Source organism: Hylobates moloch, unplaced genomic scaffold (genome assembly GCF_009828535.3).
Source record: "Hylobates moloch isolate HMO894 unplaced genomic scaffold, HMol_V3 SCAFFOLD_10, whole genome shotgun sequence".
Lineage (NCBI taxonomy): Eukaryota > Metazoa > Chordata > Mammalia > Primates > Hylobatidae > Hylobates > Hylobates moloch.
This window is the reverse complement of record NW_026652285.1, coordinates 5437442-5451223: the sequence shown is the minus strand read 5'-3', so window position 1 is coordinate 5451223 and position 13782 is coordinate 5437442. Positions and strand designations below refer to the sequence as shown.

General features: G+C 40.8%; 1 protein-coding gene across 4 annotated transcripts in view; it reads left to right on the top strand.

Moving 5' to 3' along the window:
- TRIM37 (tripartite motif containing 37) overlaps nt 1–13782 on the top strand; it is a 118276-nt gene that overhangs the window by 74264 nt on the left and 30230 nt on the right. For 3 of the 4 annotated variants that reach the window (XM_058445196.1, XM_032162850.2, XM_032162852.2), the window contains exons 19-22: nt 205–513; nt 4257–4385; nt 6162–6351; nt 9550–9668. In XM_058445196.1, coding sequence (XP_058301179.1) covers nt 205–513; nt 4257–4385; nt 6162–6351; nt 9550–9668 — 747 coding nt within the window. Of the gene's footprint in view, nt 1–204; nt 514–4256; nt 4386–6161; nt 6352–9549; nt 9669–10455; nt 10569–13782 lie in introns of all 4 variants that reach the window. The other variant, XM_058445195.1, reaches the window with a different exon arrangement.

The following is a 13782-nucleotide window of genomic DNA, read 5'->3' as shown; positions in this document are numbered from 1 at the left end:
GATGTGACTCAGATTCTAACTCTGAAGGTGTGAATAAGTTAGGATTCTTTATTTTCATTAACGGAATTTAGTGCATGTTTAATTGTTGATATCACGTAAAGCACGCTAGCTTGTTTTACACATCAAATTTGCATATATTCATGGTACAAATGATTTCATGAATATTAACGTTTATGTTAACATGACTTGTCAATTTCTCTGAAGCATCGTATTCTCGAAAAGATAAAGACCAAAGGAAGCAGCAGGCAATGTGGCGAGTGCCCTCTGATTTAAAGATGCTAAAAAGACTCAAAACTCAAATGGCCGAAGTTCGATGTATGAAAACTGATGTAAAGAATACACTTTCAGAAATAAAAAGCAGCAGTGCTGCTTCTGGAGACATGCAGACAAGCCTTTTTTCTGCTGACCAGGCAGCTCTGGCTGCATGTGGAACTGAAAACTCTGGCAGATTACAGGATTTGGGAATGGAACTCCTGGCAAAGTCATCAGTTGCCAGTTGTTACATACGAAACTGTAAGTGATATGTTCCTAGTGTCATTTCTCCACATGTTATTTGGGAAGCTAGATGACTGATTTTTTCAAAAGAATAATATTTAAATACCTTTCTTCCAGTGAGTTAAGACTACAAATTACATGTGACTAAGAAATATCTATTCAGATTTTTTTACCCATTTTTTTTTTTACGGCCTTCTAGGTGGAATCTCCTTCGTCGCCCAGGCCGGAGGGGAGTGGCGGAGTCTCGGCTCACTGCAAGCTCCGCCTCCCAGGTTCATGCCATTCTCCTGCCTCAGCCTCTCCTAGTAGCTGGGACTACAGGCGCCCGCCACCATGCCCAGCTAATTTTTTTTTTTTGTATTTTTAGTAGAGACGGGGTTTCACTGTGGTCTCGATCTCCTGACCTCGTGATCCGCCCGCCTCAGCCTCCCAAAGTGCTGGGATTACAAGCGTGAGCCACCGCGCCCGGCCTTTTTTATCAGATTATTAAATTTTTTCCTGTAGAGTTTTTTGAGATCCTGGTCATTAATCTCTTGTTAGATGTAGTTTTCTTATACTTCTGCTGCTACTTAAGTCAGTTACTATAGTTTTCCAAGAAAAACTAATTATATTTGGGTCTTTAAATTTATTGATATACAGTCATTTATTCTATTTTCTTAAATTTTTAAAACTTCTTGTGCATATGGGGTGTTAACTTCTTTTTCACTTATTTTATTGCTTACTTGTGTTTTTTTTTCTCCTTTGATTTGACCTGCTCAAGGGATTTGCTAATTTTGTTCATCTCCTCAAAGACTAAGTTCTTAGATTTATTTCATCCATTTCATCCATTGTCTCTTACCCTTTCATTATATTTCTGCTTTTGTCTTTGTTAATGCTTTTTTTTTTTTTTTTGAGACAGAGTCTCGCTCTGTCCGCCAGGCTGGAGTGCAGTGGCGCGATCTTGGCTCACTGCAAACTCCATCTCTTGGGCTCAAGCACTTCTCCTACCTCAGCCTCCTGAGTAGCTGGGATTACAGATGTGTGCCACCACACCCAGCTAATTTTTGTATTGTTAGTAGAGGTGGGGTTTCACCATGCTGGCCAGGCTGGTCTCGAACTCCTGACCTCAGGTAGTCCACCCACTTTGGCCTCCCAAAGTGCTGGGATTACTGGCATGAGCCACCGCGCCCAACCTGTTAATGCATTCTTTTTTCCTTAACCGATAATTCATTTATCCTTTTAGTGGAGAAATTGGTCATCATTTTTCCTAAGTCTAGAACATTTATCTAAGTCTAAGAACATTTTCATTAACTCTCTCCCTAGAACTCCAAACCCATTAAAAGTCATTCCCCATCTTCCCCTTCTCCTATCGTCTGGTAACTGCTAATCTACTTTTTCCCTATGGATTTTTCTTCTTCTGGAGTTTTTTTTTTTTTTTTTTTTTTTTTTTGAGACGGAGTCTCACTCTGTCGCCCAGGCTGGAGTGTAGTGGCGCAATCTCGGCTCACTGCAAGCTCCACCTCCCAGGTTCATGCCATTCTTCTGCCTCAGCCTCCCGAGTAGCTAGGACTACAGGTGTGCGCCACCACACCCAGCTAACTTCTGTACTTTTAGTAGAGACGAGATTTCACCATGTTGTCCAGGATGGTCTCAATCTCTTGACCTCATGCTCTGCCCACCTCAGCCTCCCAAAATGCTGGGATTACAGATGGTGAGCCACCGTGCCCAGCCTGGACTTTTCATATAGACTCATACCATATGAGGTCTTCTATGTCTGGCTTATTTCACTTAACACAGCCCTTTCAAGGTTCATTCATGTTGTGGCATATATTCTTTTTTATGGCTGCATGATATTTTATTGTATGGCTGTACTACATACTGTTTATCCACTCATTAGTTGATGGATATTTGGGTTGTTTCTACTTTCTGGCTATTATCAGTAGTGCTGCTGTGAACATTCGTGTACAAGTTTCTGTTTGGACATACAGTTTTGTTTGAGTATATGCTTAGAAGTGGAATTAATGGGTTACATGGCAACTGTGTTTAAATTTTTGAGGAACTATGAGTGCCAGACTATTTTCCAAAGTAGCTGCATCATTTTATATTCCCAGCAGCAGTATATGAGGGCTCCAGGTTTTCCACACCGTTGGCAACACTTGTTATTGTCCCTCTTTTTTTCCTTGCCCGTTGCATTGTCTTGGCATCCTTGTCAAAAATCAGTGGACCATAAATGTAAGGGTTTGTTTCTAGACTCTCAGTTCTGTTCTGATGATATATACGTGTATATGGCAGTACCACATAGTCTTGATTACTTAGTTATAGTAACTTTTGAACTCAGAAGTGAGTGTTCCGTTTAAGATTGTTTTGGGTATTGTGGGTCTCTTACGTTTTCAAATGGATTTGGGGATTAGCTTGTCAATTTCTGCAAAAAAAAAACAAAAACATAGTCACTATTTTTATAGAAATTGTGTTGAATCTGTATATCAATTTTAAGAATATTGCTTTGTTAACAGTATTTAGTGTTCCAATCAGTGATGAACACAGGATGTCTTTGCTGTTGTCTCTATTTTCTTTCAATAATGTGTGGTAGTTTTCAGTGGACAAGTCTCACATTTCTTTTGTTAAATAAATTCCTAAGTATTTTAATTGTATTTTGTGCTATTAAAAATGAAATTGTTTTCTTAACTTCATTCTCACATTGTCTGCTAGTGCAGAGAAATACAATAAGTTATTTTGTCTTATATCCTGCAACCTTGCTAAACCTGTTTATTATCTATTAATGAATTTCTTCTTTTTATTTTTATTCTTTTTTACAATTTTATTTTTATTCTTTTTTAAAAATGTATTTTTAAAAGAGATTTATTTAACTCATAGTTCTGCAGGCTGAATTCAACGGCAGGGCCCTGCCTTCTGGCAATAGCATTCTTGCTTGCTTATTTTTATTGTCTTCCTAGCTTTTGAATCTATGCATATTAGGTCATATAGTCCCTTTTTTTCCTAATTAATTCATTTTAAGGCTATACATTTTCTTTTCACTACTGGTTTGGCCACAGGCATTTTGATTTCAAGTACCATAATTGTAATTTGTTTCTAACTCAGCATTGATTTTCTTTTTAATCCAGTAATACTTTATAATTTCCACATGTTTGACGGGTTATATTTTTGTTAATAGTTTAACTGCATTGAAATTTGTATGATTTTTCTTATGGAGCTCACAGATAACCTTTTAAGTAGTCTTTCAAGTTAAGATTTTACGGGCTGTGTGCGGTGGCTCATGCCTGTAATCCCAGCACTTTGGGAGGCCGAGGCAGGTGGATCACCTGAGGTCAGGTGTTCGAGACCAGACTGGCCAACATGACAAAACCCTGTCTCTACTAAAAATACAAAAATTAGCTGGGCATGGTGGCGGGTGCCTGTAATCTCACCTACTTGGGAGGCTGAGGCAGGAGAATTGCTTGAACCCAGAGGGTGGAGGTTGTAGTGAGCCAAGATCGCTCCATTGCACTCCAGCCTGGGCAGCAAGAGCAAGACTCCATCTGGGAAATAAATAAATAAATAAATAAAAATAAAAAATAAAAAAAAAAAGATTCTGTTCCACAAGCAACAAGATGGGAATGTTTTATGACAAAAGTCTAAACCAGTTGGGGCTACAGAATGTTGTTTATTTTTAGACAGTAGAGAGAACAGCTTCCATGCAAGATAAGATTAAAACTTTTTCTGACAGACTAAATAGTTTTGTGCTGTTGTAGCCTATTCAGAGGTGTTCTTAAATGTCTTTGCAGCCACAAATAAGAGGAGTAATTCACCTAAGCCAGCTCGATCCAGTGTAGCAGGTAGTCTGTCACTTCGAAGAGCAGTGGACCCTGGAGAAAATAGTCGTTCAAAGGGAGACTGTCAGACTCTATCTGAAGGTAAATTTAAGGGATTCAGAATGTACTTTTAGTGGGGTAGATATTTATTACCTGAAATTGCTGTTATCTTGGAGCTTTAGATCTTGAAGGGTACCAAAAATGCTAAAGTTGGATTTGAAAGTTTCTTTTTTTGAAACAGGGTCTCACTTTGTCACCCAGGCTGGAGTGCAGTGGTGCGATCTTGGCTCACCGTGGCCTCGACTGGTGGTTTAAGAGATCCTCCTGCCTCAGCCCCACCAAGTAGCTGGGACTACAGGTGTGCACCATTACGCCTGGCTAATTTTTGTATTTTTTGTAGAGACAGGTTGCCCAGGCTGGTCTTAAACTCCTGAGCTCAAGCAGTCCGCCTGCCCCAACCTCCCAAAGTGCTAGGCTTACAGGAATGAGCCCCACCGCACCTGGCTGGAAAGTTTCTTGATCTCACAACAGAATGGACCCTTAACAAAATACAGCCATTAGACTATGGATTCTAAATACCTTAATTTTATTTATTTTTTATTTTTGTTGTTTTCTTGAGACAGAGTCTTGCTCTGTTTTCCAGGCTAGGGATGCAGTGGTGCAATCATAGCTCACTGTAGCCTTGACCTCCCAGACAAAAGTGATCCTTCCACCTCAGCCTCCCAAGTAGCTGGGACCACAGACACAGACACATGCAGCCATACCTGGCTTTTTTGTTGTTGTTGTTGCCGAGACAGGGTTTTGCTACATTTCCCAGGCTGGTCTTGAACTTTTGGGCTCAAGCAATCTTCCTGTCTCAGCCTCCCAAAGTGTAAAATTACAGGTGTGAGCCACAACACTTGGCCTGGACTCCTTAATTTTAAATGCCTGGCATAAAAAACAAGGGATATGTTTCAAAATTATTTTTGAAGTGTTTTTTTTTTTTTTTGAGATGGAGTTTTTTGCTCTTGTTGCCCAGGCTGGAGTGCAATGGTGCGATCTCGGCTCACCGCAACCTCCGCCCGCTGTGTTCAAGTGATTCTCCTGCCTCAGTCTCCCGAGTAACCGGGACTACAAGCGCACGCCACCACGCCTGGCTAATTTTTGTATTTGTAGTAGAGACAGGGTTTCGCCACATTGGCCAGGCTGGTCTTGAACTCCTGACCTCAGGTGATCCATCTGCCTTGGCCTCCCAGAGTGCCAGGATTACAGGCATGAGCCACCACGCCTGGCCTATTTTTGAAGTTTTTATGTAGTTTTAAAGTTATATATATATAGTGAGATTTTCTAATATAACTGAGAGAGACCTTTCATGTTTATTTGCCTTCTTTCTGATTATCCCTCCTTTTTTTTTTTTTTTTTTTTTTTTTGAGACGGAGTCTCGCTCTGTTGCCCAGACTGGAGTGCAGTGGCGCAATCTCAGCTCACTGCAAGCTCCGCCTCCCGGGTTCACGCCATTCTTCTGCCTCAGCCTCTCCGAGTAGCTGGGACTACAGGCGCCCGCCACCACGCCCGGCTAATTTTTTTGTATTTTTAGTAGAGACGGGGTTTCACCATGGTCTCGATCCCCTGAACTTGTGATCTGCCCGCCTCGGGCTCCCAAATTGCTGGGATTACAAGCGTGAGCCACCGCGCCCGGCCTATCCCTCCTTTTTTTTTTTTTGGAGACAGTCTTGCTCTGTTGTCCAGGCTGGAGTGTAGCACAATCTCGGCTCACTGCAACCTCCGCCTCCAAGGTTCAAGTGATCCTTGTGTCTCAACCTCCCAAGTAGCTGGGATTACAGGCGCACACCACCATGCCCAGCTAATTTTTGTATTCCGTCTTCCTTTTTTTTGAAGGCTCCCCAGGAAGCTCTCAGTCTGGGAGCAGGCACAGTTCTCCCCGAGCCTTGATACATGGCAGTATCGGTGATATTCTGCCAAAAACTGAAGACCGGCAGTGTAAAGCTTTGGATTCAGATGCTGTTGTGGTTGCAGTTTTCAGTGGCTTGCCTGCTGTTGAGAAAAGGAGGAAAATGATCACCTTGGGGTAAATTAAGTTGTTTTGTATATGTAATGGTATAATAGCTAATAGCTTTGTTTGGAACTTTATGCATCATGATGAACAAATTAATTTCTACCTTGTTAATTTTTTAGTGGACAGAAAATACATTTATTGCACTAAATTTTAACTTTTTTTTTTTTTTTTTTAACAGAGCCTTGCTCTGTCACCCAGGCTGGAGTGCAGTGGCGTGATCTCAGCTCACTGCAACCTCTGCCTCCCGGGTTTAAGTGATTCTCCTGCCTCAGCCTCCCAAGTAGCTGGGATTACAGGTGCCCGCCACCACACCCTGCTAATTTTTGTATTTTTAGTAGAGACGAGGTTTCGCCATGTTGGCCAGGCTGGTCTTGAACTCCTGAGACCTCAAGTGATATGCCCACCTCGGCCTCCCAGAGTGTTGGGATTACAGGCATGAGCCACTGCACCTGGCCTAAATTTTAACTTTTTAAAGTATCAGAGATTTTCCTTTTTTTTTTTAATGGGATGAGACAGTACTTTTTTCTTTTTTTTGAGACGGAGTCTCGCTCTGTCGCCGAGGCTAGAGTGCAGTGGCACGATCTTGGCTCACTGCAAGCTCCACCTCCCGGGTTCACGCCATTCTCCTGCCTCAGCCTCTCCGAGTAGCCGGGACTACAGGCGCCCACCACCACGCCCGGCTGATTTTTTTTTTTTTTTTTTGTATTTTTAGTAGAGGCGGGGTTTCACCATGGTCTCGAGAGATAGTACTTTTTTTAACGGGATGAGATAGTACCGGAAGTTTAGTTTAAATATGTTAGAGCTCATTTTCACAATGATACGTAACCTTATCTGAACTCTGCCTTGTAAATTTGTGTGTGTTGGCGGTGGGGGGAGGGGGGAGGTCAGCTTTTTTTTTTCCTTTTTTTTTTTTTCAGTCTATCCTACACTTGTCAAAGATGTTACTGTTGGGCTATATTATGTGTCACAGGCATTTATATATATTTTGTATGAAACAAAGCACTTACAGCAACTTTAACACTACTTTTCTGCTTTTATCTCACCTTTCTTCTCTCCTCTTATCAAAGTATCCTCAAAACTTAAAGTTGGAATTTCCCAAAAAGATATATAGTAGTTAACACATTTATCTCTGCCCTAGGAGACATAAACTCAAATCCCAGGCATGGCAATTAAACTTCCATCTATTCAAAAGATAGAGTGATTATAGATATTGGCTATGGATGTGGCAGATGATTAGCCATTAATATCCATCTGCTTATCTATTTTATGGATATTAAACCTATTTCTAAATTTAAACAATGAAATAGTTCTATTTTGGAGACTCTGAAAAGAATTTTACCTAAATTGGAGAACGATTAATACCCTTTAAGTTTACTTAATTTTATATAGTAACGTCTGGCTCATTACCAAAACTACAAGATCAGTTGGTGGTTTAGCTTTCTGGCTCAAGTTTCAGTAGTAGAAAGGTGTTAAAATCACTGGAGATTATCTTGTCTTCCCTACCTACTACCTAGACTGATGTTTTATACATATCTTCAAATTAAAGTTCAACTAGCTCTTATATTTTATTTGCTATGGAGATATTTTTATCTGCCTTTAGTCATCACAATTAAATATACATGAACTTAGTTTTTTTTTTTTTCTAGAGTGTAAAATCCTGTACAAGTGTCTGCAGCTTGATCCTCATTTTGCAGTTGATTCTCATTTTGCAGTTGATTTTATCTGCCATCCTGGTTCATGTAGGTGCTGTCCAGCTCATGTCTTTTTTTTCCCTGCCTGATTTAAAGTAGTGTAAGCAAAAAGTTTAAATACTAATGAAAGGCTAGGCACAGTGGCACACGCCTGTAATCCCAGCACTTTTGGAGGCTGAGGTGGGAGGATGGCCTGAGCCCAGGAGTTTGAGAACACCCTGGGCAACATAGCAAGACCTTGCCTCTGTTTATTTTTTAAATAAAAATAAATATTAAATACTACTGATAAGTGTTTCAAAATGAAAGGAAAAAAGAATGAGTGAAAAATTTCCCATCCTTATTTCCCCATGACCTAGTTTTCCAACCCCCTGCCCACACACATTCATGCTGTTCTTAATTTTTCATATATGCTGTGTCTTCTCAGTTTTTATGTATATTTAAGGAACTGTGACTATGTAGCTTTTTTAATACAAAAGATGTACTTTATTTTCTCATTCAATAATATCTCTCAGGCCAGGCATGGTGGCTCACACCTGTAACCCCAGCACTTTGGGAGGCTGAGGTGGGCAGATCACTTGAGGTCAGGAGTTCGAGACCAGCCTGGCCATCATGGTGAAACACTGTCTCTACTAAAAACAAAGTACAAAAATTGCTGGGCATGGTGCTGGACACCTGTAATCCCAGCTACTTGGGAGGCTGAGGCAGGAGAATCACTTGAGCCCAGGAGGCAGTGGTTGCAGTGAGCTGAGATCACATCACTACACTCTAGCCTGGGTGACAGAGTGAGAATCTATCTCAAATAATGGTAATAATAATATATCTCAAAAGTCTTTCCCTATTAGAACATATTATTTAAAACTTCTATTTATATTTATTTTTAAGTTAAAATTTTATTGAGCTAATTATAGGTTCACATGCAGTTGTAAGAAATAATGCAGCGAGATCCTGTGTACTTTTCTCCCCTAATGATAACATTTTGCAAAACTGTAGTACAATATCACAACCAGGATACCAAAATTGATATAATCCACCATTTCATAACATTTTTTTGTGAATATTTAGTGAAAAAAAAATTTTTTTTTTTTTGAGACAGAGTCTCACTCTGTTGCCCAGGCTGGAGTGCAACGGTGCAATCTCGGCTCACTGCAACCTCCGCCTCCCGGGTTCAAGCAATTCTCTGCCTCAGCCTCCCGAGTAGCCGGGATTACAGGTGCCCACCACCATACCCGGCTAATTTTTGTATTTTTAGTAGAGATGGGGTTTCACCATCTTGGCCAGGCTGGTCCTGAACTCCTACCTCAGGTGATCCACCTGCCTTGGCCTCCTAAAGTGCTGGGATTACAGGCATAAGCCACTGTGCCAGGCCCTTAGTGAAATATTTTCAGATAAAATTTGAAATTTAGTATTAAACACCAGAGCACGTACCCTACTTAGTTTGGTGCTCAGTCCAAAAAGAAAATACAGATTATTGTGTCACTTACTAGTTATATAAAAATATCAAGTTGTTTTCTTCTTTGAGGGTTAATGCTAAAGGAGGTCATCTGGAAGGACTGCAGATGACTGATTTGGAAAATAATTCTGAAACTGGAGAGTTACAGCCTGTACTACCTGAAGGAGCTTCAGCTGCCCCTGAAGAAGGTAAGGAATGATAAACTTACAAGTAAGCAGGAAATGAGAATTCTGTCCCTTTTTTGGTGGTGGGTGGTGGGTGGTGGTGGTGGTGGTGGTGGTGGTGCTGTTGGTAGTGATAGGGATAGGGAGTGGTTGGTTTAACGGAAATGTTACTGAGATCTGCTATTCGACATGCTTGATCTGAACACAACATTCCTTGTGCCACTGAATTTGATTTGCTAAGATACCAAATACAGAGGAAGGCAAAATGGATAAGTTACTATATAAAAGGACAGGCCTTACTAGAACAGGCATTTGTATGGGGAAAAAAATCTGCATATAGTTCATCTGTTCGGTCAATAAATATGTTAAGGCACCTACATACCAGGCATCGAATTTTTGCTAGATTTATTAATACAAAGTTGAATTAGATATGTTCACAATCTAATGGGGAAGATATGCCCCAGAACAACTAATTAGAATAGTAAATGTTAAGTATTTTTTAAAGTCAGTCTTAAGTAGTGTCTGTAGATAGCTTTTTTTCTTCTTAAAGAAGCATTCCAGGTTTTGACCATTTTTTAAATCCTGTATGATGACTGACTCCAACTTGTTCTCAGCTGTACTTTCTAGTGTTTCTTTTGCATGTTCTTCCAAGTTCGTTATTGTTTATCTGAAAGTATTTTGCAATTTGGGGCAACAGAGGTGCTTGGAACAAGGCTATGTGTATTGCCCTTGCTGTGTCCTTTATAAGTTGTTAGAAAAGAATGTCAACTCTCTTAATGATATTTGGCCTTGTAATTTTTTCATTTCTTAGTGAAACTCCGCCACCTTCCACCTCTGCACTCATTTGAATTTCAACGATTGATGAACTGTAGCTCAAAGCATACATACATGTGCCAGCATCTACTCAGCTGTCCTAAGAAGAGGGTGTGTAGGTGGTGGCATTTTCAGGTTTCTCAGTTAAAGAACACTAAACATTTTGGTTTTCTTAATTGGTGCTTCTATAGTGGGCAGCATTATTTCAGTAGAAGAGATTAAATAGAAAAGATTTTTGTAAATGATGTCTTTATTGTTAAAACATCAAGAAAGAAATACTATGATTGATGATCTTTATAGAATGGGCCTGTGGGGAATACTTTCTTTTTCTGTTTTTTTTTTTCCCCCCAAGACAGAGTCTAGCTCTGTTGCCCAGGCTGGAGTGCAGTGGCGCAATCTTGCGATCTTGGCTGACTGCAGCCTCCGACTCCCGGGTTCAAGCAATTCTCCTGCCTCAGCCTCTGCGTAGCTGGGATTACAGGTGCCTGCCAACACACCCGGCTAATTTTTGTATTTTTAGTAAGAGACGGGATTTCACTGTGTTGGCCAGGCTGGTCTCGAACTCCTGACCTCGTGATCCACTTGCCTCAGCCTCCCAAAGTGCTGGGATTACAGGAGTGAGCCATTGCGCCCGGCCCCAGCCTTCCAATTTCTAACCCTGTGACTATTAGATGAGTAGGAGTATTAGGGATGAGTATTAGGGATGAGTAGGAGTTAGCCAGATGAAGACTGGTGAAAGGCCAGAAGGGAGACAGACAGAGGCCAGATCATGAAGAGGTACGTGGAGTGTCCCAGCTAGAATTTGAACTTTGTCATCTGAATAGGATCTAAGTTAGAAGTGACACTTTAACGTTTCTACTCTAGCTGCATTGTGAAGAATGGATTTGGGGGTGGGAATAGCGTATGTGGAACTAGGGGCAGGAAAATTGGTAAGAAGCATGGTTAGGTGAAATGATTTGGACTTCTTTATTTTTAATTTTTTATAGAGACTTGGTCTTGCTGTATGCTCAGACTGGTCTTAAACTCCTGGGCTCAAATGATCCTTCTGCCTCAGCTTCCCAAAGTGCTGGGTTACAGGCATGAGCCACCACACCCGGCCGATTTGGACTTAATTTCAGCCTCCAATTTATCAATTTACATTATCTCAGCACTAATTTTTATATATAAAATGACTGATGAGCACAGAAAACACTGGACCTTTTTGACACCAGTTTCGTTTCTTATTTAAAGCTAATTGACAGCTTGTCCTAAACTGAAGAAAGGCATTTACTTGGCCATAGTGAATGAAGATCAGTACATTTTCCAAGTCTTTGAAAGAATGGAGTTACTCATGTGGGATTTAGAGTTAAATGGTCAGCGTTTTTCAGTAACATATTTTATCTTTATATATGGGGTGTTGTGCTATAAATAGCATCTAGAACTCAATAAGAAAAATTGCTGTGAATGTGCAAATCAACGGTGACACAGAAGTACACCCTTGTAATTTGTTGGTATCTGAACAGCTTGTTTACCTCCAGAGTCCCAGGATAGACTGTGAGAAGGAGACTAACTGATGAGGCTGAGAGAAGGTAGTACAGGAGACAAAGGAAGCCCTGTGCCTCCTGTAATCAGCTTTGTTTCTCGAGGAGAATGCGGCCTTGCTCACTGTTGCCAGTATTATTCTATCATCAGCAAGAGCAAGTTCTCAGGAAACCCTTATATACCTATAAGCCTTAGTAGACAGTTGAATGGATTTGTCTTGTATCCATGCTTAGGAAAAACAAGACTCTTTATTTTAGCCGAATACAAAAAGAAGACATTCGGTGTCAAATCACTGTGGGATTCTCTCTCTTTCTCAAAGAGAAGGTTGTCTGTACTGGCTGGGAATTTGGGACTACTAAAATGTCTCTTAATTGCTCTTAAGCATTAGTTTAAAAATAACTTTTTTCTTAGATACGAACATAAATAGGCCTTTTCCTTTTTACTGGAACCATGTGGGACAACCCTTGGTTGTATTAGTCTCTGGTTTAATGATCTGATGCTGAAAAGGTTGACTTATTTTTGCTTTCAATTGATGACCTGCACAACTGTAGGTAGGCCAGTTTATTTCTTGTTCTTTGTAAAACTAAAGGCTTTGCTCTCTGAGTTCTTGCTGAAGTAGCACAAACCCCCTTCAGTTAAATCAGGGGTACTCAAAACACCATCCAGGGAAAAGCCTTGGCATGCCTGTTAAAAACTTTGCTGGTGGCCTCTTTAAGAGGAATACAAAGTCTGATGGCCTGCCATTGCTGATCATTTAGGGTAATGATTAAGATGCCTTTAACAAAATTCACCGAAAAATTAACTGACTTGAACAAAAAGGAAAATTAACTCTTTTATATTAACGAATCTCTCAATAAGAAGGTACACCTAACTGTGGTAGAGCAGTTTCAGGATTAGAAAATTTAGCTGCTCAGTGTCATCAGGAACTTGTGTGTGTGTGTGTGTGTGTGTATGTGTGTGTGTGTGTTGGAGGGTGGGGGTGGGGTTGTTTTATCTTTTGCCCTGCCATTCTGAGTGAGAGGCTTAGCTCTTCTCAGGGTGGTAAGATGTTTGCTGCAGTTCTAGACATCAGAGTCAGAACAGCATTCTGGGAATGGGAGAGGATTGATTTATTCTATGTATCTCTAGCAACAAGGAAAACCTTTCTCTAAGCACCCGAACAACTTCCTGTTCTATCTCGTCAGCCACTGTCAAGGAAAATTGGCCAAGTCCAGTTATTTATTTATTATTATTATTTTTTGAGACGGAGTCTTGCTCTGTCGCCCAGGCTGGAGTGCAGTGGTGCAATCTCGGTTCACTGTTACCTCCACTTCCCGGGTTCAAGCTATTCTCCTACCTCAGCCTCCCAAGTAGCTGGGATTACAGGTGTTTGCCGCCATGCCCGGCTAATTTTTGTATTTTTAGTAGAGATGGGGTTTTGCCATGTTAGCCAGGCTGGTCTCGAACTCCTGACCTCAGGCAGTCTGCCTGCGTTGGCCACCCAAAGTGCTGGGATTACAGGCATGAGCCACCACACGCCCAGCCAGCCAAGTCCAGTTGTTTGGTCTCCTTCACCAACTCGTTCCACATGGCTATGTGGAAAGGGAAAATACCTGAACTATTGTTTCTGTATCAGGGTCCTCTTCGAAAGGAGAAAGGCAGATAAATTGTTGGTGACTACAATACAAAGTGTCATCTGTACCAGGTGGTTAATGTATTTTCCATAGCATCTGAAATTTGAGCAACTTGATTTAAGGGAGTTATAACTCAAGTTAGCTTTACTGAGCACATACGTAGTAGGTGCTCAAAAAATATGGTAGATGAT